Below are 22,995 nucleotides of genomic sequence, written 5' to 3'. Positions count from 1 at the left end.
GGAGCGAAAACGAGAATGTGTGACGGTTAGGCTTATGTCCTAAATGTCTTCTATTGGCGTGGCAACGGCAAAGTAATGTGTTCGCCCATACTGGAAGTGACGACAATTCAAGATGGCGGCGCCCTTGTGGAAAAGGTTTATAGCTCATACCAGAAAAGCCGAGCACTTATTTTGTGAGTTTTCTTTTTATATTGTTTTAGACGAAGCTATTAAAAACATCGTTGTAATGTGTGGTGCTAGATAGTGATTCAAAAATGAATTTTAACTGGGACCGATTTAAAATGGGTATTTGTGTAGCTTCAATTAATTTTATGAGCTCTTTCATTGTAATGAAAACGTGTCTCAGATATTACATTTTTAACCACATCTTTATCGTCCCTTAGCTCTTTCGAATTGCTTAAGAATAGTATATATTCATTGAATATGCGGTGCCCAGAGTATAGGCATACAGGTGACACTATATTGATGCGTATGGCCTAGTCATCTCACTTCCGAAAACGTGGGGATCAAACGTATTTGTGCACGGTAACTTATAACTTGCGACAAAAGGCGCCCGATATCATGACACATTCTCGCGCCCTCCCGTACACAACGAGCGATTTGGAACGCAAAAAATAAAATGTGTCTCCTTTTAGAAACCCCGACAGTTTGCACTCTCCCCAAACAGCGACGGGCTTTATTTATAGTCCAGTATAGCCACGTCGTTACACGACGGGCCTGCCACTATACGCGCAAAGCGTCTATCTTCGCGAGCATATCACGAAAAGCCGGAATCCGCGCCCACCGTCCGTGACGCAGAGGCTCGAGTTTGGAGCCGCCGACCCGATAGCCCGTAGCCAGGCCCGAAATCGATCGATCCCCGTCTCGTGGCAAACACGCCACCCCCCGATAGCCACAGCCGCATGCACGGTCGCCCGCGACCTCCGGTGAGTACCAAACACGTAACTTAGTGTCTGTACAAGTGGTCCCATACTCGGAACAGAAGCATGCAGCAACGGCAGCAGCAGCAGTAGCAGCAGCAGCAGCAGCAGCAACAACAACAGACCAGGAGCGGAAAGAAAAATGCGCGAGCGGTTTCCCGACTGCAAAGGCGGGTTGCGTGACACCGAGGTATCAATGTGTGTGTCTGTGTACAATTTGGGCGCTACATTTCGTGCGCCTGGAAGCTGGCGAGCCATGGGGCTGTTTGACGTATGAACACGTATTTCCTTTCAGGCCAATTTGGGAAAGGGGGAGGGCGCACCGGAGGAGGGGAGTGACGCAACTGATGGCTAAGGCGTTTTTATTTATTTGCTTCTATTTTTATTGTTATCACTCCGTCTACCCCCTATAATGCAACGCTTTTTTTTTTCTCTCGTTTTGCCGGATGCACTTTATTTTAACCCAGCCAACGATACCCGGCAATTTTCGAAGCTGCGAACTCAACTGGAAACCGGACGCCCAAGCGGCACGCGAAATTCGTGTTTGTCATTATAAAGAGGAAAACCAGAATAAAACCTGGGGTCCCCTCTCTTCTGCCATTGCGGCGGCTTAGCCTTAGAGTGGCGTCGACCGCAGCGCCCCCGTGCACGCGCAAATGTGCAGCGACAGCGTGCTGACTTGCGTCGCTGCCTCTGTGTGGCGTTGAATGGCGTGCATGCGTGTGGCTTGCCGGCATCTGCGTCACTTCCTCGTGTGACCGGGACCGGTTTTATGCAAACACCGAACCCTGAAGAGGCAAGGACGACACGCCGGAGAAGAGGCAGAAAGAGAAATCCACGAGGAGGGGCAACGCGCTGTGTATAAACAGACAGCCGGAGGAGTGGAGAGTGACTCCCGGAGGCTGGCGGGAGGAGGGAGTCTGTAGGTTTTTTTGCGGAGCTCCGAAGCTCGGTTCGGGTTTCGCGAAAACTGGGGGCGCCATGAAGTGACGCGGAATCTAAAGCACGCCAGAGGAATGACGGCCCTGCTCCTCCAATAGAAAAAGGTCCACGAAGAATGCCCCGAGCGATTGATGCAATTTCGTTTTGTATTGGAGAAGCGTCGCGGGGGAAGGGGGTGGCGGGGGCTCCCGGGGGCATTGCATCGCGCTCCTGCCTGGATATGAAAACGGGGACACGCATTCCTTGAGCCGAAAGTACGACGCTTTGATCAGGATTGTTTGTTTGCCACCTGCTGCACGAACACCGAGCGGCGTTTGTGCAGCCCCGGTCAAGAGGTCCGGTATACCGCACCAGGCCTGGGCCTCTGGCTGGAGCAGCGCCCTCACGATCAACATCTTCGAGTTGGGTAGAGTTGACTGCTCTACCGAACTCGAGGGAGTCGGAGCCGTCTACCTGAATTTGCGGATGTTTCTTCTCGGCCTTAATTACTTATTCTGTCCACCTCCTGTTATTGATCTAACAACTTTCGTGTACTGACTGAGCAAAGGAAAACCATATTCAGATAAATTAACCAAAACGCTATCGACTGCGCAAAAGACACAGGAGCACTGCAAACCACGTGAACGTTAAAGCAATTTATGGTTACTACGAGTACTTCAGCATACGTTGAGGGACAAAAACTGAGGAGTTGGATGCCCAGGGTTCGCGTCTCCTCTGTTTCTATCCATGCTCGTGAGTTGATCGACGTTAATGTGTAAACTTTCTGATTAACGCAATCACCTCTTTTATAGTGAATATTTTAAATGCCCCTTCACTCTAAACTCGCAAAGTCATTCCTTGACGTCAGTATGCGCGAGCAAAAGTAATCAAGCACTCGCCGGAAAAAGAAAGAAATTGTGGACTCACCCGTTGGCAAAGGGGTAGCCGGCGATGGCGGCCGAGTCGTAAGGATAGTACATGGACGCTGCGTAGGGGAGGTTTCGCCAGGCTTCCAAGTTCTCCTTCAGGTCGAAGCCGTTCGCCTGCGCACAGTTGACACCATGTTTGTAGACAACGTATCGAAGACAAAAAAAAAATAATTTAATACAGAGTTTTACGAGTTCGTCTGTTTTAAAAAATGTAACCCCTTCATGTTTGGAGACAACGTTACGCAGTGTTTGCAGACAACGTTCACGAAACGTTGCTTGTCGCCTCGCAGAATTCTAAAACTGCGATCACACTCTGCTAATATACGTCGTACAAGAGGCGGTTCGCAGACACTGGCTGAGGTCTTCCTTGTGTGACGGTCACATTGGCCATACAAACACTGTCTGCAAACCATCATCTAGTCATGCACGTGTATGAAGCAAACATGCTGCGAACATTCGTGAGGCGTGATCCGCAGATAATTATGCCATCATGTTTACATTATGTCTTTTGGTTGATGCATTCGAGCAGTGCTACCTGTGTCTTAAAGGCCGACGACCAGACACGAGATTCTGCAAGGCAGAAGATCCTCCTCACCATTGGGGAGGAGGAAGCAGGCAACGGTGGACAGGCTAGAAGGGGGGAGAGGAGGAAGCGGGAAAAAAGTAGAAGGCGCGAACTGGTCGTCGGTCTTTAACACACTAGGCAGGTATTCCTACCAGTGTCGGCTAAGTTGGTGATTTGTAGGATTTTTTTTTTAAATCTTTGTAGGTTGTGCATGGACACTCGTTACTTTCATTTTTTTTCCCCCTACCAACACGTGTAAATACGCGCGTATACAATGTCTGCGTGTAGTGACCGGATGATGGCGCTTCGCATCTCTATTCGCGACTCCAGCGACGTATAGGGGACGCCATTATGGGGAAGATATGGCGGTCTAATCACAGCTCGTGCCGTGCCACGTGCAAGTTTCATAACGCACAACGCTGGGGGCATCAGCGAGCGTCCACTGGACTCAAAATGGCTTGCCCCGCATTTTATCCCAAGTCTGGTTCACGCGGTTGCGTCGGTTGAGTGCAGAGCGAACCTGGGAAAAAGCTGCTACTACAGCTACGAAAGAGTTGCCGGGACAACTGTTCCATCTCGCAAACCACAGACAACATGTAATCACGGCAGCCCCAAGAGACAAGCAGAAATCGCGAAAGGGCCTGTTCCGGCCAGTTCAGTGTTTCTTCCGCTAGGTGCAGTCCGTTTTGCCGGTGTCGCGAATAAACTAGCGATGGGAATCGATTAAAATTTTAACCCAATTATACGGCACCTTCTATTTGATAAATTAATCAAATATTTGGTCACGGTAATTTCCGGGCATAATAACGCCAAAAGAGCGAGACACGATTTTTTTTTTTTTTTTTCGTGTGATAAACATTAGGGATAAACGTGTGCAGTCGAGTTTCCTGCTTCTTCACAATCATCCTTGCTGCACAAGGCAGGCGCTCGAGGAACGTTAAACCAAAAGCGGCATCCCTTTCTTTTTTTTTTTTTTTTTCACAGCCGACGTTATTTCAGAATTGAGGGAGCGATTACCACTACAGTTCGCTGTTCGTCACGTCGGCTTTGGGACGGTACAGCGACACCCCCAGGCTTTTCCATTTGCCAGTCGACACTGTGGCACATCGCCATTGAGTGGGCACGATGCACGGTTCACCTATGGAGATTTTTTCCCTTAACGAAGACCGTATTCGGGGGGGGGGGGGGGGGGGGGGGGGTAGCTTGTGAGCTGCAAATTACCTCATTGGCATCATCCCGTTGTATCGATTTTTATTGTTTTTTACGTCCCATACTACCGATGCTCAATACGGAATCGTCGAAAGAGACGAAAATGCTGACCACGTTGGTCGTGCCGGACAGTACCCTTCGAAAACGCGTCAGCGGGAAGCAAGGTCAGGAGAGGTGGGCACGCGCAGAGGCTTAGTGGGAAAAGATCCATTGTAAAAGTCGATGCTTTGATAGGACTGAAGACGTCCGTAGACCGACCTGAACGACGGATTATGGAAAATGCGTTTGCAATTGTCGCCTTGAGCGCCTCCGAGTCCATGCCAGAGAAGTGCGGGGAAAGGCCCCAAACCCCGACAGGTTTGCCACTGAACGGGTGAGCAGGCAGATTAGTGAACGTGAAGCTGCGGGACTTCGTACTTCCCTTCGGGGAATCTTCGCCTGTCGGTGGCCTGCTGTCCTTGAACAGCAGCGCCCTCTCTGGCCTGGACGCCTGCGCTCCTGAGTGTCGCAGACGATGAGAAAGTCTGATGGGCTTTTTTGAAAATTGGACACGAGCTACCCCAACTACCAATATTTTCTGAATCCCCGGCTTTTACCCTTTCCCGTATGCTCTTTAGTATTGAGAAACTCAAATTAGTAATTGTGAAATCGGCAAACAAAGATGTTGCAAAAAAAAAAAAACAGAAAAAAAAACTTTCAAATATATTCGCGTTTTTCGGTGCCGTCACGTCAGTGGCAGGCAGGCTGCAAGTCGTGGAAGGCAGTAAAACAAAAAGGACTATGCCGTGCTGCTTCGTGGGTGCTGGAGCGAGCTTCCAAAGCAGCCATTTGATACCACGAAAGTGCTCGTACTCTGTTGGGAACAAATCCTACACACCAAAGAGTGAGTGAACCCCTGCCTGCACCTGGCGTCACTTTTTCATTGTCACCAGTAGAGACTTTCAGTTTCAAAAACACGGTGAGGTCTAAAATTGTAAATTCAATGATTTCGCGGGGAAAAAAAGTAATTTGGCCTAATGTTTGGGGATACTATTTCAGCGATGTTTGTTGCTGTATTTAGCAAATTTTCAGGCAAATCGTGGACCATGAAGAAGACGCGGGACTTTTTCTTTTCTTTTTTTAGAGAAACATTGAAACAAAAAAAAAAATAAAGCGAGACAAAAAAAAACAAAAAAACTTTAGTACTCTCGTCCGCTCTCGCTCCTTCTCCTAAGACAGCATCGTTCCTGACAGAGAATCCAGACTCCTCGGGCCATTGTCGAAAAAGTCTCGGGTGCACGGGGAGTCTAGGACTATAGGTCCGTCGCTCGACTCCAAAAGAAGGGACTAATTGGCTAACGAAGCTGGGCTCGCTTTCTTTTCCGACTTTGGGGCTTGTTTCTTCTTGGCTTGTGTCGGAGGAGGAGTCGTCCCCTCATTGGGATTCCGAAAGTGCATCCGCAGAGGGGACAAACGAGCAACATGGCTCCTTTGCGGAGAGCTCCCAAAAGTAATAATGAGGAAACGACAGAACGACTTTCCCGACAAAGGCCCAGCAAGGAAAAAAAAAACCAAGAGTGAGAAGGGGAGTACAGACGGAAGGCAGAAGGCTGTCCCGTCCGCGCGCTCCAACTCGGTCGGAACAAAGAAACGCCCCTTCTTTCGCATACAAATCAGGACAGAAAGTTTGAACTCGCAAAAGAAAGAAACGGGCTCCGACCGAAGACAGCAGAAACTCCTCGAATCATGGCTCCCAGATGAATGCTCCCGAAAAAAGAGAGACGGAACACGAGTCGAGTTGAAAACAAAAAAGCGAAACAAGATAGAGAGAGCGGTGCGAGCGAAAACTTTGGTAATAACGGAGACATTATTAGAGTGTGGTGTTGCTTCTCTCACCAATGTTGGAGTTGCTCGGGCTTCATTAAAGAAATGAGTCATCCCCTAAGACACTTTTTTTTTTTGGTTCTTTGCAACGGTACGAAAGACAAAACTTAGAGGAGAGGAGAAGGGGAGAAGAGAAGAGACTTTCTATCATAGTTCGTAGAGTCCCGTTGTGCGACGCCGTTGTACATGGGACCCCACCGGAATTAGTATTCCGCGAAGCGTTCAAGGAACAAGTATGGGAAAAAAAGGGCAGCATGTTTTGTCCGTGTCGGACGCACGTGGCGCATCGAATCCGATGAATTAGTATCGTATTTCTAATCGGTGTTCGGAAGGACGAAAAAAAAAAATTGGGTTGTGTGTGTGTTTATACAGCCTAGAACTTGGTCTGCCTCACAGGGGCGACGAGTCTCCCAGCTGTAGATGAGACATTTAGCCAGTGCAGTACAGCCGCTAGCCTGGGGTCTTTAACGTGCATCACGCAGTAGTGATACACGACCGCACGCCGGTACGATGCTCATCCAGATCGAAACGGGCAGGGGTGGGGCTCGAACCCAGGATCCCTGGGTTCTGCAGCGCGAGCTTTCGCTTGGAAGGACGACCGCCACCTTCTTTGTGTCGATGTAGAGCCGCAGCGGTAATCGCTGTGGACTAAAGTGCATAGCTTATGCCATGCCTTGACACATTTAGTACATATTAGTCAAAATTATGAAACGTCTCCTTCATGCTTATTTGACCTGTGGCGTCGATTAGATTTGTTCACTGCACATTAACGTTCCCACTCTTTATCTCCAGTTTCATTTGAGACGCGATAATCTTAATAACGGATTGATTGTATTATATTTATTTGAATATGGTTGACTCGTTTCGCTACCAGTTAGTGAGTCCAGTAATTGTACGTGGGTTACTTACAGTATAAGTTGTTCGATTGATGAGACTGGTTGAATTTTATGTTGTGCGCGGGGAACACTGATGCAGTTCGGTTATCCTGTGTGGCCAAATATGTTTGACAGTTAAGACCTTTGTAGATTGACACGGCTGAGTGTACGGTGTCGTAAAAAAAATCTACATAAAATGAAACAAACATTCTAGTTGCATTTGTTCTCTCTCGCACGGACTCACCAGAAATAGCTTTTATTTGTTTGGTTTTGCTCTCAAAAATAGTTCAATGCTTTCTTAAAAACCTCGAGAAATTGTATTCACCGTAAAACACAAATGTACAAATACAATTCTCAATTTAGCCGCCCCCCCCCAGCCTCCGGAATTGCGCTTACGCAGGCTGTCACGGCCCACTGACGAGAAAAGCCACAGCCCAGGCCAGCGGAGACGGACAACGATGACGTACACTCCCAAAACCAGGGACGCGCGCTGGAAATCGCTTCATTCGAGACTTCCGCTGGAAAGGTGTATAGGCAATTCAGCTGCACCTTGGAACATGACAAACACGACTTGTGGCTGCCGTCGCATTGTTCCCTGTCTCCCACGCTTTTCGTTCCGGCCGTCCCTTTCCGCAGAAGCGACATCGTCTGGCGCCTCCGAGCCGGGACTCGTACACTCGCACACGCGCGAAAGAAAGAAGAAGAAAAAAAAAAACATGTCGCACACGCAACGGGTCGATTGGGAGCCTCGGTGGCCGGCGATTAAAACCACAGTTCACGGAGTACGCACAAAGGGGTCCTGACAGAATCGGCGATCAGCGGCGCGCTGCCGGCCATCGTGAGCACGACGTTGCGTGAAGAGGCGCCATAGTCCGCACCGGCGTGCCTGGACGCGTCAAGGTTTTCTACGCGACTCCCTCGGACGCGACGCGTGTTCGTCGATGGTCCGACGCTGACATTTCATGCTTGCGTAAGGAGGGCCCCGCGACGATACACGCGCCTCGGGAGCGAGAGCTTTCTTCCCGCCGGTCAGCATCGTCGAGGTAGAGGCAACTAGAAGAAAAGGCCCGTCTATGACGTCATCGTTATCTTCCCCAAGCGGCAAAGTCACGCTCGTTGTCAAACGCTGCGGGGCGCGCTTATGGCGACGCTGACGAACGCCGCGCTACCTCGATCCACTATAGTGATGACGGGGGCCTTATCTTCTAGACAGGCGGTAGTAGTCCTGGTTGCAGCCTCGTTGCCCTTCCGCTTGCTGCGCTGTCCCGATTATGGCCAACCCGTGGGCTTCGGGGTGAACGCGTCTGCGAGAGATCGCTACGGATGTGTTTCTTAGTCAAAAAGCGCTTACCTAGATCTCGAGAAAATTTCCCGCGCCCAAGGGCTGTTGCGCCTGTTGGATGTTTCTTTGAAGAGGGGTTCGCTGGCCAGCAGCCGGTTAGCGTGGACGCACTTCGTCTATACGGCAAACGTGGCGGTCGGACGTGCTGGCATTATAGCATGGTCGGCAGTCGTTAAAGCGGAGGCGATAAAGATGCAAATAGAAGTTTGTAACCAGCCGCAACACTGCACCGGTGGCTAATGGTGGTCGATAGGGAAAGGGGAGAAGGGTGGGGTAATATATTGCCGATAAAGCCGGGCATCATTTAAGGCAATGGCCGCGCGCGGACACGGGTAAACACCCCAACACGAATGACCTCGATTGAGATCGAGCACTTTGGAATAGTCACATGGGAGATTACTCGGGAACCTGCGCTTCTTTCGTTTTTGTCTGCAGTGGGGCGATACGGATTTCATGATCACAAGGTATGGTGTAAGCAACAGCATAACACGATGAGGAGGAGGAGAATTAAGTCAGGATTAATGTTTCTAGAGAGGATTACGAGCTTCGACAGCATGCACCACCAACCGTGTTACGACCAGATTGTCAAGCGGAACGCTGCTGCACAAAGTGTCAAGTTGTCGTGCAAGTCGCGTGCGGCGGAACGTCGCCTTATGGTGATCCTTGTCGGCATACGATCGGAAAGTTGAATAATACTTCCAAACTTGCGGCAATGACCTCAAAACGCAATATATCTACCAGCTCCATCGTTAGGGAGCCCTCAGGGACTTCTTTCAAACTTTAATCTTAAGCGATCTTAACTGAAAGAGGCTCCTGATTTGACATTACACGACACAAGAGGACGCAGGGTGAACCAGCGATTTGTGCCGTTTTGATGTTGGGCTTCGTGCATTGTTGATGTGTTTTCCATTTACCCCCTTTTCCCGTATCTCAACAATCCTCCCCCCCCCCCCCCCCCCCCCCTTGATGTGTATTCTCTCCGGATCTCTGTTTTACGTATAGAATTAGCGCAGCAACGTTGGTTCAGAAGACAGGCAACATTCAAAATAAATCGATTAAACAAAGAGCCGAGCAAGATTTTCATTTCCGTCCAGCTAGGAGTGTCTCGTAGATCAGCGCAAACTGTAGCCGATCTCTCCTCGTTCCCTGTCGACCTCCATCTGCTCGCTCCGAGCTCTTTTCGACGCCCTCTCGCCGAGGTACGCCTCGGGGGCAGCCTTGTCGTCACGCGTCGCGTTCCCCTGTAAGCCCGCCGGACCCGTGGCGCCGCGCGACGCAACGCCGGGGTGGCGGCACCAGCGCATGTGGGGGCTGTCTCGAAGGGGCAGACAAGGGGGGCTTCTCTTTGTACATACCTGGCCATCCTCTCTGGCTCGGAGCGGTATAGGGATGGCTCGCCGATTGCCCGATAGTCTCTTTTTCCCACTCTACCGTCTTGCGGCGAGTATCTCGCGCCTTATCAGGAGCGTTTTCTCCCGGCCCATTGCCTGGAAACACAAGCGGCCGTCGCGAGTCCACCAGGCCGGTCCGTCGCGCGGCTATCGCGACTCCGCATCGCTCGGCCAGCGCTGGTTTCGCCTCCTCCTGGGCCATAACAAGGCGGACTGCCATTGGCCCATTCCGGTCACGTGACCGACCTGGCGACAGGAATACTGGCGGCTGCATTGTTTTATGGCGTCTGCGACGTGATTTACGAGCTTTTATTCGATCTGGACGCTGCTGTTTCGTCTCCCTCTTCCTGTTGCACTCGCGAGCTGTACATTCGAGGGGCGCCTCGCTTTCACGTTTTTATGTCGCTCGAGCCTCGCTCACTTTGCGGCCGGCCAGGAGTTTACATTTCGGGGCTTTTTGTGCTGCCCGCATATCGCGACCTGCGTCTCTCGCCGTTCACTCGAGACGAGCGTAATGCCACCGTGTTGCTTCGCAAACGCCTCGGGTCTCTTGTCTTATGACCGGCGCTGTTTGTGCTTGCCTTTCGTGTTTGCTTTTGTACTGCCTCGGCGTGTCTGAGCGATGGAGACTTTATTACCGTTACCGGACCCGACTGTGCACCGTATGTACGTGGGGAAAGTGGGATGTCCACCTCCTATATACCTTCGGTCACTTTCGAACGTCTTTCTACTTTTTGTGTTTGTGTTTGCTTCGATTTGTCCCAAGAGAAGATACGTGTCGTCAATGTGGTTCGCGGAGTGCGAAGCTTTATATAGTTTGCTCGTTTATTTACAAATTACCTTTATAGAATGTATCATGATGATAGTATGGAGCAGATTAGGGCAAAAACTAACATTAAACATTTCATTCGATGTTTTCTTCTTGTAATGTAGTACAGACGAAATATAGGTAGCCTCTTTCCTCTGCATAAACTTACAAGAAGAAAACACCGTCAAATATAATAGAAGTCGCGAACCGCGAATGGAAGATACGACTGAACTAACATGTCTTAAATGCACGCAATTTACGCGAGTGCCTGGAATAGTGACAAAAAAAGCGAGGGAAAACTACAAGCTGTATAAAGTTATATCAGTCACGAAAAACACATCACTAAAGGAAGAACATACATAGGTTACGCAAGAACCAACCCCACCCCCCTCCACCCCCCCTCAAATTTGGCAAAGCGACTCCCGTAAAATGTATTGTCGATTTGAAGAAATCCGAATCAACCGAAGGTGGCATGTATCGAGCTACCGGCACCCCCGGTGTCGCCTTTCAGTAGCAGCAGAGTGTCATTCCTCGAGCGTGGGTGACAGAAAAGCGCAGCGAACGCCACCTCGCTCGCCAAATCTCAGCGAAGAGAGGGAGGAAGAGGGGGGGCATGTGCGAACAGCGGATGCTGGTTCTCGGCTCTAATCCAGCTGGCAACAGGTCCAGCCCGCGATATTGGTTATCTGCGAACTATTCATTTGCGGCCAAAAGAGTCGCAATCGGCGCTTGGCGATCGATGTGTGGCGGGGAAGCCTCCCTCCTGCGGCCCCATGCTCCAGTAATGCACCATTCGTATGCCCCGCGTTCCGCTGTGCAGCCGCCGCCACGTTTGGGGGCGAAAGGACGTTTTCGCCGGTGTGCTCCTCGGGCCGGTGCGAGCCTTGCCCACCCTCCCGCTTTTATGCCTCGGCTCCCCGCTCGTTCTGCGTCTTGCCCACTTTTCGCTGCCTTCCTTTATACCACTCATAGATTTCGTATGTCGCCCTTATCACAGAGTCCATTAGCTGAAGGCTCCCCGGGAAGCAATCAGCAAGAGTAAAACGGACACACGGAGGGACGTAAAAATAAAGGGCAACCTGTTTTGACGATAAGCTCGAGTTCTCTCCTTGGTAGTACTACCACCTATGCGCCTCCTCTGCGTACAAGAGTCTCGTTAAAGTGACGGCTGCCGATAGTGTGGTCTTTTTCTTCTTTCTTTCTTTTTTTTCTTCTTTGGGAAGGCCCAAGGCGCACAGTCTTGTGTATATGTGGTCGCTGGGTGGCAGGCACGACACGATCGCTTGTCAAGCCGCTTACAGGAACTATGGTTCTTTTATTCGAACCGGCATCGTCGGTTAAAAATGAGCAGTCGTCCCTATGCGCTCACTTAGTGTGTCTGAAGACGGAGGAAACGCGGTTTAGCGCCGATTCCGCGAATTTCTGGGAGGTTCGACAAGAGAACAAAAACGGAAGAAGAAAAAAAAATTATATATATATATCCGCGACGAAGAGGTAAAACTAAACGTGAGCAAACTCGGAATGGCATTTGACGGATCCGGAGGGTTCCATTGGTAATGTATCTCGGCCGATCTTTTTGAGTGTTGCTGATCGAAGTGACCCATCGCCTCGCCGTTTGCAAAAGCAAAAAGACACACGCACAAAAAAAGAGAAGAAATGGAAACAAGGTACGACGAGGGATTCTGTGGATATCGGTTTTATACTTTTTTTTCCTCGTATTTGTTTTTTGTAAGTATACCTGTAGTCGTGTTTAAAGCCTCGTCTGCTCCGCCTCCTGTAGATTAAACAACAGCGACAACAAAATGTGCGAAGGCACGGCGACGACAGGACTCGGTTGTGAGCTGTCGAAGGTACGGCACGAAGATACCGGGGGACGATCGCCACTGACGCCCATAATTACTCTGTCCGACGCATGCGCGTCCATATCTAATCGACCTTTAACGGTGCAGGTGTCGGTAGCGGGAAATGGTTTCTTCATGGGCTCCCGGTTGTGTTTCGCGACCCATCAACGTGTTCGCGCAAGGCCCCACTTAAGACGTCGTTACCCGTCACCTCGAAGGGCGAAAAAGAGTGAGAAAGAAAAACAGAAAAGGAATGAACATATAGCGAATGCATGCTTCTTCTATTTTGTTTCAACCGCGCTCCCTCGCTCACTTCGCCCCTTTCCTGCAAGATAAATTTGTTTAAATATTCGAGGCTCATCGCCGTATGTGACATCTCTCTGGGAAAATGTTACCACATTCACACTTCGTCGCTATCTCTCGAAATCTGGTCTCCAGATTGAAACTCTCTTTAATTGAAAGTAGAAACAGAACCGAGAGGAGTCACTGGTTTGGTCAGAACTTAAGTATAAAAAAATAGTCAACTCGTGTCGTTTGAAGTCGCCGAGGCCAGGTGGCTCATGGCCGCTGAAACGATTAACTTGAGTAAGTGACATCGAGATGGCGCTGCAAGGAGTGCCGGAAAACCGAACGCGTTGCGGGCCAGAGAAGCGCTGCGGTCGCCCGAAAATGATCCCCCAAGTCCAGCCTGAAGGCGTAGGCGCGTGGAGGCTCGTCGGCGACATTGATAAGGCTCTGGGAGACGCTATCGAGGTTCGTACAACGCCGCGCAACATCGGCTGTGTGTATACACCGAAGGCGCGTTCTACGACGTCTGCGGCGCAAGCGTCCGTCGAGGAAGGAAGCGTTATTTCGGGACGCTGATAGGACCACGCTCCACAGGTAACGCGACACGGTGGCCGTTTTACCTGCGTTCTTTGGGTATAAGCCTCGAGCGCCGGGCCGCCCACGGCCGAAAATTGGAATTGTCACGCGCGCCTCTTTGGGCTTCCCTCGAGCGCAGTTATATCTGCGCTAACATGCTCCGTTTATCGGCCAAAATACAGCTAGCCTATTTTCTTTCTTTTTTTTGCGTTTGGAGTTGGTATTTTGTCGGTACTCCAAGCTAGTTTCCCGATGCTGTAACTTTATGTCTTGAGTAATGGTCCTGCATGCCGGGGCCACGGACGTACCTCGTATGCTGCCCTTAATTGTAACTGCCGAAACGCACACCTACTATACCTAATGTGACGGCAGAGAGTATGCCAGATGGGAAGCAGGATTCACTGGGTGTCACAGTGACAAACTAGGATAACACGCGGCATTGTGAAATTCGGTCGGTTACGTTATTTCTTTGGTCTTACGTTCACCGCCGACATGTCGAAGGCGTTGCACAAGTAACCGCGTTAGGTCGCGCATAATAATGTTTTTTTTTTTAATCATGTTATTAGCCAAACAAGTATTTCAAGTTGTGCTCATTATCTTTAAAAAATTTTACTAGAAAATGTATTATTTATACAAGTACGCTTTGCCATTTTTAATGCGGATCTTAACTGATTTTTTTTAATCCTCTTTCGAATCATAAGAAATAACTTGTGTGCAGGGAATGGGCAAAGTATAAACGAAAGCATCGGAGGTTACATACTGGAACTCCTCTTTAGCAATATTAAATTTCATTTTTTTTTCTTACCTTGAAATTTACATTTGAAGTCATGCCCTTGCTTCACTCAACATTTTATTTGGCCACTTTTATTTCACCTTTGTTTTTCTATTTTCATCGTTTACACGATCAGTGATGGCTGTAGTTAAATTCAAGTGCCCGCAGGACTCGAGCGCCCTGATGGCACGTTTGTTTTTGCAAAGCGGGATGGGCAATTTTGCAGACTCGGTGAAGACATGCTTTGAGGACACTAAAACGACATTTTATCTTTACGAGCCAGCATTCTTCGTTTATGGTCCCAAGAAGTAGGTAGAGCGGAGACAAACTTCGACACTGAAAAAACACAAACACAAATACTTTTTTTTTTTTACAGTGCTTAGTATAAACGAGTTACATCAACGTTTGATGCGTCTCGAGTTCTCCGTGAGAAAGAGGTGTACGCGCGCGAGACCACCGCTCCGAAATCTCGCCAGTCGTCAACAAGATCGTTCGCTGGCCGAGCGCTCTTGTCGGGGTCGGAGCAGGGCCCGCTTCCGTGCTCGATTACTTGGGGAAAGAGCCTACAGGCGGACTATGAAACGAGCAGCATTTAAGGGTGTTTGTTCGCGCTTGTAAATGCTCCCCGATCGTTGATGGCGACGACTGTGGCGACAACGACGACGTCGTAGGCAGCGGGGCGGCCACGAATGCGGGGAGACCTAGTTAGTATTCCCAGCCATCTGCGGGGCGCATGAAACAAGCGGCGCTGACCCAGAGCAAGATAGGAGTTGACCCCCGCGGGCCCTCCGAGAAACCTGTTCGTCGCATCGGAAACGCAGCGATCCATCATGCTCTAATCGTGCGTTAGTCGAAGGCGCCCGTTTCTGTTATGTTGCCAGCTCAGTTAGGGACATGCTCAATCGCTACTCGATTCTCAGATCTGTAGCGAGCTGGGAGACGCCGGAGAAGAAAGAGGAAACAAAAACACAACGAAAACAGGAGCCAACTCCAAGAAATACGGAACAAGAGATAAAGCCCGAGGAAGAAAATCGGAGCGGTAGTTCATAACTTTTGGGGTTGCACGTAGACGCGGTTATCTGGTTTCTACTTTATCGGCTGCGGCAACCTGCCATTTTGAGCTCTTCCAACTGATCGCTCTGCGTGAATGAATTCCTGTTCGAGCAGACTCGGATCGAGGGGTGGTCCGGCCGCTTTTGTCTCCCCGTCGCGGCGACCCTTGCGCGACATTTCGTGCTTCGTTGCACGTGTGTCTTGCCAACAAGACCGCGTTCTAATGAGGAGTCACGGTGACGTCCCACGGTTTGTTGGTCCGAGTCGAACCGAGTCGAACCGAGTTGTAAGCCGACAGCTGCTGCAGGTCGAACCCATCGAGGAGATAACCGAGACATTGTACCGGAAGATTAGCAATTATTTTCCGCCTCAACGTCGACACGACAACTGCGGATGCGATCGGACATCGGTCGGAAGGCCCTAATCGGAGCCTAGTATCCCGGGCATAGGATGAAGATGAAGGGGCCGATTGACAAGCTGTAAAGAGAACCGCCGTCGAACCTCGCCATGATAAGGTCGGCGATTGAATTCCCTCGCGAAGCTCGCGTATTCCTTTTCTAATGATTTTCAGAGGTCAAAAATACTAGGGACAAGAATATAGTCGCTGAGGCCACTTAAAGTAAAAAAATTCGGGTTCTGGCTGGTTACCTCCCGTTCTACGCTTCACATTTCTTTTATTGCCGTTTTTGTGGCCTCACAGAACAAGGTCAAAGACTGACCAGCGCTAACGACACGAGTGTGAAGTGCTCACGCCGCATCTTCAGCTTTCTATCGTGTCGTCAGCATAAGAAGAAGTCATTCTGTTCGGTTCTACCCTCCGAGAGAGAGAGAGAGAGAGAAAGAAAGAAAGAGAAAACGAAATATTTATTTAGAAAAATTAGCAGTTTTATACACGAACTCAGCTCCGTTACGTCATGGCGCGGTGATGGCATGGCGGGCGCACTTCTGGTCTGGAGCTGTGGGCGGAAGTCACCATGCGGGACGTGCATTCCTGTGTTGTTTTGGAAGAAGCCAGACAAAAACCTGCCTTCTCGTCAAAACCCCGCGACTGGGGCTGTACTAAAAGAGTCGGAAAAGGTTTAAAAGTCTGTTTTCATGCGTTTTTTGCCTGCTCGGTTAGTCCGAGAACATGAAAGGGGCCGTGTAAAAGGAAAACCAGACGCTGTTAGACCACAATTGCTTCTGCAGGAAGCACTCTGGGTTGGTTCACGGATACTTGTGGTCATCCGATTTATTTGTTTTGTATCAACATGAACGCGGGAAAACCGTCAGGTTATACGGACCACCTGTGGACTACGTTCTGTGCATCTTTAAGTTCAAACGGCCGCCTGATCGTTCGAACTGTCGTCTGCTCTTTCAAACGTTGCTGCTTGTCGTCTGCTTTTTTAGACGACACCGGCCCGTAGACCAAAGGTTGACCCGGTAATTGCGATAAGTAAGTGCAGGCCTCAAAAGACTTTTATCTTTAAAGGTTGCTTGGGGCAATAGGCTCGGTGTAAACAGTACATACAATGATATGTTGATCATTGTTTCCATTGGCCATCACCAACCTGTTATGCCCGATTCACTTGGTCCGATTCAGCTTGCGATGTTCAGTATCAACGCCGACCATCTCAAATACGGTTCGACAATTCTGCAGCCCGAGCGACGTCATGACTGAAAATAGCGAGCAGAATCTCATCGTGCGAATTTGGGTTTATCGTCCATTCTGTGGCGTCCACGCGGAATGAATCGCTGCGTGTCCCATTATCACGCGAAGTTTTGCGGTGTAATTTCGCTGATGCCGCTAAAGTAGTCAGACATTGCCAGAAAGACGTAGAATGAACAACTCCAACGCGAAAAAGAGCACGGGGACTCACACCGACGCCGACATGACATTACAATGGTTTGTTTATAGGTGACGGCGAGCTTCTTGTCCACACTCCATTGCGCATGCGCGGTGCCGGTGCCGGCCGCTAGGGGCTCTCCGGTTTGTTTGTAAACATGAGTCGGTCTATAGACTATAAGCGACACTGCCTACTCCGTAACAAGAGAGAAAAAAAAGACACTGCGTGCAACACTGCTCCAGCACTCGAATCTCTTTCAATTGAAAAGCACCCACAGATCTATTCCTATATCCGGTCCAGTTACAAGGGGGGTCCACATGCGACTCGAAGAGCCGGCACATTGCCGTGTCCGTTCCGAGAGCGTACGAAAAGACAGCTGGGGACCCGTGGGCTCGCTGTCCGGTGCAGTGTCCAAAGGACAGGGGGAAGGAAGGGGCCCTGCTCAGGGCGGCCTAAAGGTCCAGTGGTCACTTCGGGACGCTGATGTCCGAATCGTCGTAACAGCGGAAGGGCGGAGCGCGGCCGGTGCCCCGGAATCCGTCGAGGACAAGTGGGAAGAAGACGCGGAACGCCAACTTGTGGAGGGGACACGGCCCGGGATCTTGCTGGACAAGGCAATCGATCGACCAACACGGCAGGGGAAAGTGGACGGAACAAGGCCAGGTCAGCTCGTCGGCACCCTGGCCACGTCGGCCGCCATCTTGAAGCCTCCTTGATCGAGCGCCCACGCTTTTATTATTTCCGCCGGCTCAATATGGCAGATGAAGCCCGGGGGACATGCCTGGTGGAGAGGGGCTCTACTATACTAAATGCTTGCCTTCAACATGAGTCCATCGTTTTTCTCTTTGTATATATCTATATTAAATATATATGTGTGTATGTCTGTGTGCGTGTGCGCGTGTGTATTACTTCTCTCCAGCTCGATTTTTTTTCTTTCGTCTTGTCAGTTCCGAGTCCACAGGGGAAGAGCGCCTCGTTTCGGTGTTCCAGCCACATTTATGTTCGGTTATTTAAAAGACTAGTACGGTTCACCATCAAGGTATCTTGTATGTATTCATTACTTTTCTGTGTTCTGAGTGGCTACGTCGAATTATGACAACGAAAAACTTCATTGACACAGAGACGTATGTACGTATCATGTTCTAGGGCTGGGCATCGATTAAATTTTCTTAACGATTAATCGGCACCCTATAATCGATTAATCGGTCGCGTTAATGTTAGGCATAATAGCGCTAAATGGGCAAAAGCAGATGTTTATTTTGTTTGTTTGTTTTTTTCTTCATTTTTTGTGTTAGACGCTGCAACGCGCATTTTCAGCTGGGGATAAACATGTGCAGTTGAGTAGTAGTACAGTCGAAAGATACCGATTATTATCCGTCCAGTGAAGTCATAGCCGAATGAGTTTGCTGGTATTCTTCGACATGACTATGAGCAATCGAGTTTCTTGCTGGTTTACAATAAAGACATCATTCTTTTAACAACCGACACTACTTCAGAACTAAGGAAGTGTGCGATTACAACTACAATTGGCCGTTCCTCGCGTCGGCCGGCCGTAGAACAATCGAAAGATCCAGCAAGGCCTTTTCGCTAGCAAGTTTACACCGTGGCCCGTCGCCATTGAGCAGAACGACGCGCGGTTGCCCATTGTGAATGTCGGCTGCTTTGAAAGGGTTGACAACGCTTCGTCAGACCGACTTCAACGACTTATTATGAAAAATGTGTTTCCAATCGTGGCCTTGAGTGCCTTGTGGAGGCATTATGCTGTCCTTGTGAAGCACCCTCTTCGCGCTGGATGATGGCCTTTTCGTAAACTGGGCACGGCCTTCTTTCTGGAACCAGCTCTGTCTTAACCTGCAGAAATATTATTACACCTGGCGGTATATCCTCCTCAACCTCGTTTTCGCCCTTTCCTTCCTATTCGAGAGCTAAAAACGATCCACTAAAGCTTTCTAATATCGACACTCACCCTCACTACCCTTTCAACTCATGTTGTTGTTGGGATCTGTAAATATAAATTTCATCCATATTTCGTCTGTCATCATACCCTACGAGTTAGGCACACAATAATTTGTGCGCGTTGTACAAAAACAGAGATTCGCTAAGATGCCCGCGCCTGGTACACATTTATGTTTCCCATCGTTCCCCATTTGAGGCAGGTTTGAGCCTGATATGCTGGCTTTTTGAGGATGCTGAAGGTTTTGTGAACATGTAAATCATGCTCAAATATTGAAGCCACTACATCTCGCGCATGCGTTCTGTACTCCTTATTTGAGAAACCGAGAATAAGTATGAAAAGTACGTTCCATGGGTGTGAAGATTCATCGCAGCCCTCCAGTAAACGTTTACTTTGGTACAGGTTACAGCTAAACAACTTCGACGCTCAAATGGGTGACTGCCAGGGCGCAGCCTTCCACCTTCATAAAACATCCACCCGGAGGGCTACGCAGTGCGAGGGGCCAAAAAACCTGCTGCTCATTATAGGCTTTTCTCGGCTTATCCTCTCAGAAGAAGCCGGTACAAAAGGGGACCTCCCCCCCCCCCCCCCCCCCCCCCCCCCTCTGAACAGCCAAGCAGCCAGACAAGTGGGAAAGGGCAAAAAAGATGGCGAGGAGAACTTTCCGTCAGGCGGAAGAATATTTCTGCAGGTTCCCCTTTAACCATGAATAATGTTGTCCTCATTTGTGAAGTTCCCGCTGACGAACAGGATAGCATTTGCGTTCTGAGAATAAAAAGGGTGAAAAGGAAAAGAAAAAGGGGTTAAAGTTAGAGCTGTTTCTTTTTTTCTTGTTTAAACCGATTAACCAGTTTGAAATATTTGATCGCAATTAAAGCATTTATCGATTAATCGCAAGGTTAATCGACTAATCGCCTAGCCCTAAATTTATGTCCATAACGCAAGTTTTTAACACCACTCGATATGTCAATTAGAAGAAGAAGAAAAAAAAGGCCATTAACGGTTGTTCGGGACTTAGGAAATTCTCGCCGATCAATCAATGCCATGTAAAACAAATGAACGCATTTTAGCACAATTTAGTAATTGCAATTCCAGCAAACTCTAAGTTTATGGTAATAATATACACCAGAATTGATATATCAGTACAATCTGTTAATTGCGCTTTTTCGTTGCGAAGGACTGAACAATTAAGCATGCGTCATTACATTTACCTTATTAGAAAAGCATGTAAATGAGAGTTACACATTTCTCTTGCGGTTAGTTTTTTGTGGAAAAACTGAAAACAGGTGGCTTCTAAACAGCATTGTGGTCACTGATACCTTGTATAACATCATTTTATTTAACAACGACTGGGTAGCTAAAAAAAAAAGTGCGTCCAGTGTGTTTGGGTTGCGTGAAGGCTGGAGAACATGCTGCGTAAGGGAACCATGCATGTACACCATACAATTTAAACGAACAGTTAAGCGATTTATGGCCCTGCATCCACACATTTTATCACTCCATTTTTTATTCGGTAGATCAATACCGCCAAGCACCACCACAAGTCATTACAAACAGTACTATACACCAACAGACTGTTTACAAACAGCCCGCGTTTACCCGCACCGGGTGTGGCGTGTGGCAGTGAGCGTGCGCACAAACCAGATTTGGCCGCGGCGAAGCATCTGCGCATGTGCAGTGCCCACAGCAGCGCCACCGCAGTGGAGTGACGTCAGAGAGTTGACGAGGTCGAGAGATACCTCTACGACATCGGGATCGGGAACGTGTTGAAGTTAGAATACGCCTACAATATATATATATATATATATATATATATATATATATATATATATATATATATATATATATATATATATATATATATTTTTTTTTTGTTATCGGACAACCCGACATGACACCTTATTGACTCAAGCGTATTGCATAAGGCATTGTAATAAAAAAAACTGTTTTACACATATAAGAAGCCATATACGACTAGGAGAAATATTAAAGCAGTTGTGCGTACTTGACGACAAATAATTAAATTATTTAGACCTAGACACCAGCTTGAAGGAAAAATTTTAGGGTCACTTGACTGCCGTTCTCTCTTTGGCGCTTTTAATTGAGCTGTGAACGCTAACGCCGCCTTTCAAAAGCGTATAGTGCACGGCCTTAGGAGCGCACACTCTCTGCAGCTCTATTTTAAAATCCGAGCACCGCTTTTATCCCGCCAGTATTTGTTTCTCGATATCAGTAGTCGTCTCTCCCGGCGTCGCATCTTGCTACGTGTCGTCGGGAACACGCGATTGAAACAGTTACTCACGCACGGGGGTCCGGTGTCTGTATAGATGCGCCCGATAAGTTAGCATGGACGGAGTCGCGCGTACGCGTGGCTACATTCGAAGTTTGATTATCGTCCCCCTCCCTATCGCCGTCGCCCTTGTTGAATGCAGCTGCTTTTGTTATTCGTGACTCTCGCAGGACGCGGATCACCAACACACACGCACATACAGTATAGACCCAATCAGCATAGAGCAATGCTGTTCACGTCTCAGTTGGCCGCGAAACCCCCGTGTAATAGTGCGGGAAAAGAAAGAAGAAAAAAAAAAAAGGCTTGTCCTTTTGTACGTGTGTTCATGTCGATGCAGTTGTTGTTGTTTTGAGTATGGTGGAGAAAGTCCCTCCGTGACATGGAACAACACGACGCTGGGCCCAGAACACCGCTCTTGGCATTAGAGGCGCGGCGATGTTCGATGTCAAGATAGCGGCGGGCTCGGGCCCCGAGCGATGCATTTACATTGCAGCCCGCTTCTGAGATTGGGTTTCGGGCAACTCGAGACGTGGACGCGACTAGGGACACGGGACCATTGTTAGCGAAATGAAATGAGACACGCGGCTCACGTGCCTCTCGTTGTCCGGGTGCGGGAAACATGCGGGGGCAACCACGGGTTGCGGCTGTTCAGGAAAATGAAGGCGGCGCTACTCTTGTCGCTATACGTTACGGGGGCTTGGTCGCTCCGCAGCACGTGGGTAGCCGGTCATTCGCTTCGAAGATCACGTGACTCTAATCTATACGCACGTCTAGAAGGAGGTTAAGTAGCGCAATTGACATATCCGAAATTTCACGGGAGAGCAGTCGATGAGCCTTGAATTAACTTTTCAAATGTATAAAGTGAGCGGATACTACGCATTGGCAACCGAAGAAGGATAAGCGGTATTGCTCGCCAACAGCCCCCTTTTAACCGAGGATACCCTAAATCAAATAAAGTAGATCGACAGGATACAGGAGATGAACGCATTAACCCTAACATATTGACCACGCGCCAGAAAATGATAATCTATGGTAATTCATAAACCTAAAAAAGCAATGCTGCTCCGATCGGGCGTAGTGAAGACGTCCTAATACGTTGGAAAAATCCTACCGCCGGTAATAAAAACGAGAGGAACATAGACGTATGGAACTGTTCCGATGCAGCGAGCGAAGATTTACCAGGATTTATTGGGAATGAGATGGAAGAAGCGACGCCGATGGAGATCGTGGTCTCTCTGCCTCGTGGCCCCGGCGTTGGTATTCGAGTCAGGAGACAAAGGAGAACATTAATTTCACGATCCGCTGTTCGCCAGCCAAGAGCAAGAAGAAAGCAGGAACAGAGCCGCAGATCTTAAACAGCGCATTATTTCCATAGGTTATACATTACCGACAAGCAGTCGCGTATCGGCGGGCGAGCGCGTTTGTATTAATAACCCCCGCCGCGGCGCTTCAGAACAGAACGACGGGATCATTTGCGATTCGGGCGGTCGCTCGGCCGCCCGATAAAGCGGCGCTCATCCGTCTTTCTTACTGCCGCCAGAGACGTGCGAGTCGCTTTGCCAGCCGCGCAGA

At 49.1% G+C, this 22,995-nt stretch overlaps 1 protein-coding gene across 1 annotated transcript in view; it reads right to left on the bottom strand.

Moving 5' to 3' along the window:
* The window catches only part of LOC8023365 (homeobox protein araucan), a 134,047-nt gene that overhangs the window by 25,258 nt on the left and 85,794 nt on the right, over positions 1-22,995 (bottom strand). The window contains exon 4 of the mRNA XM_002400517.5: positions 2,769-2,884. Coding sequence (XP_002400561.2) covers positions 2,769-2,884 — 116 coding nt within the window. The remainder of the gene's footprint in view (positions 1-2,768; positions 2,885-22,995) is intronic.

This window comes from Ixodes scapularis, unplaced genomic scaffold (genome assembly GCF_016920785.2).
Source record: "Ixodes scapularis isolate PalLabHiFi unplaced genomic scaffold, ASM1692078v2 PGA_scaffold9__187_contigs__length_104089568, whole genome shotgun sequence".
NCBI classification, from domain to species: Eukaryota; Metazoa; Arthropoda; class Arachnida; order Ixodida; family Ixodidae; genus Ixodes; species Ixodes scapularis.
Note: the sequence above shows the minus strand (reverse complement) of the source record. Positions and strands in the feature narration are given on the sequence as shown.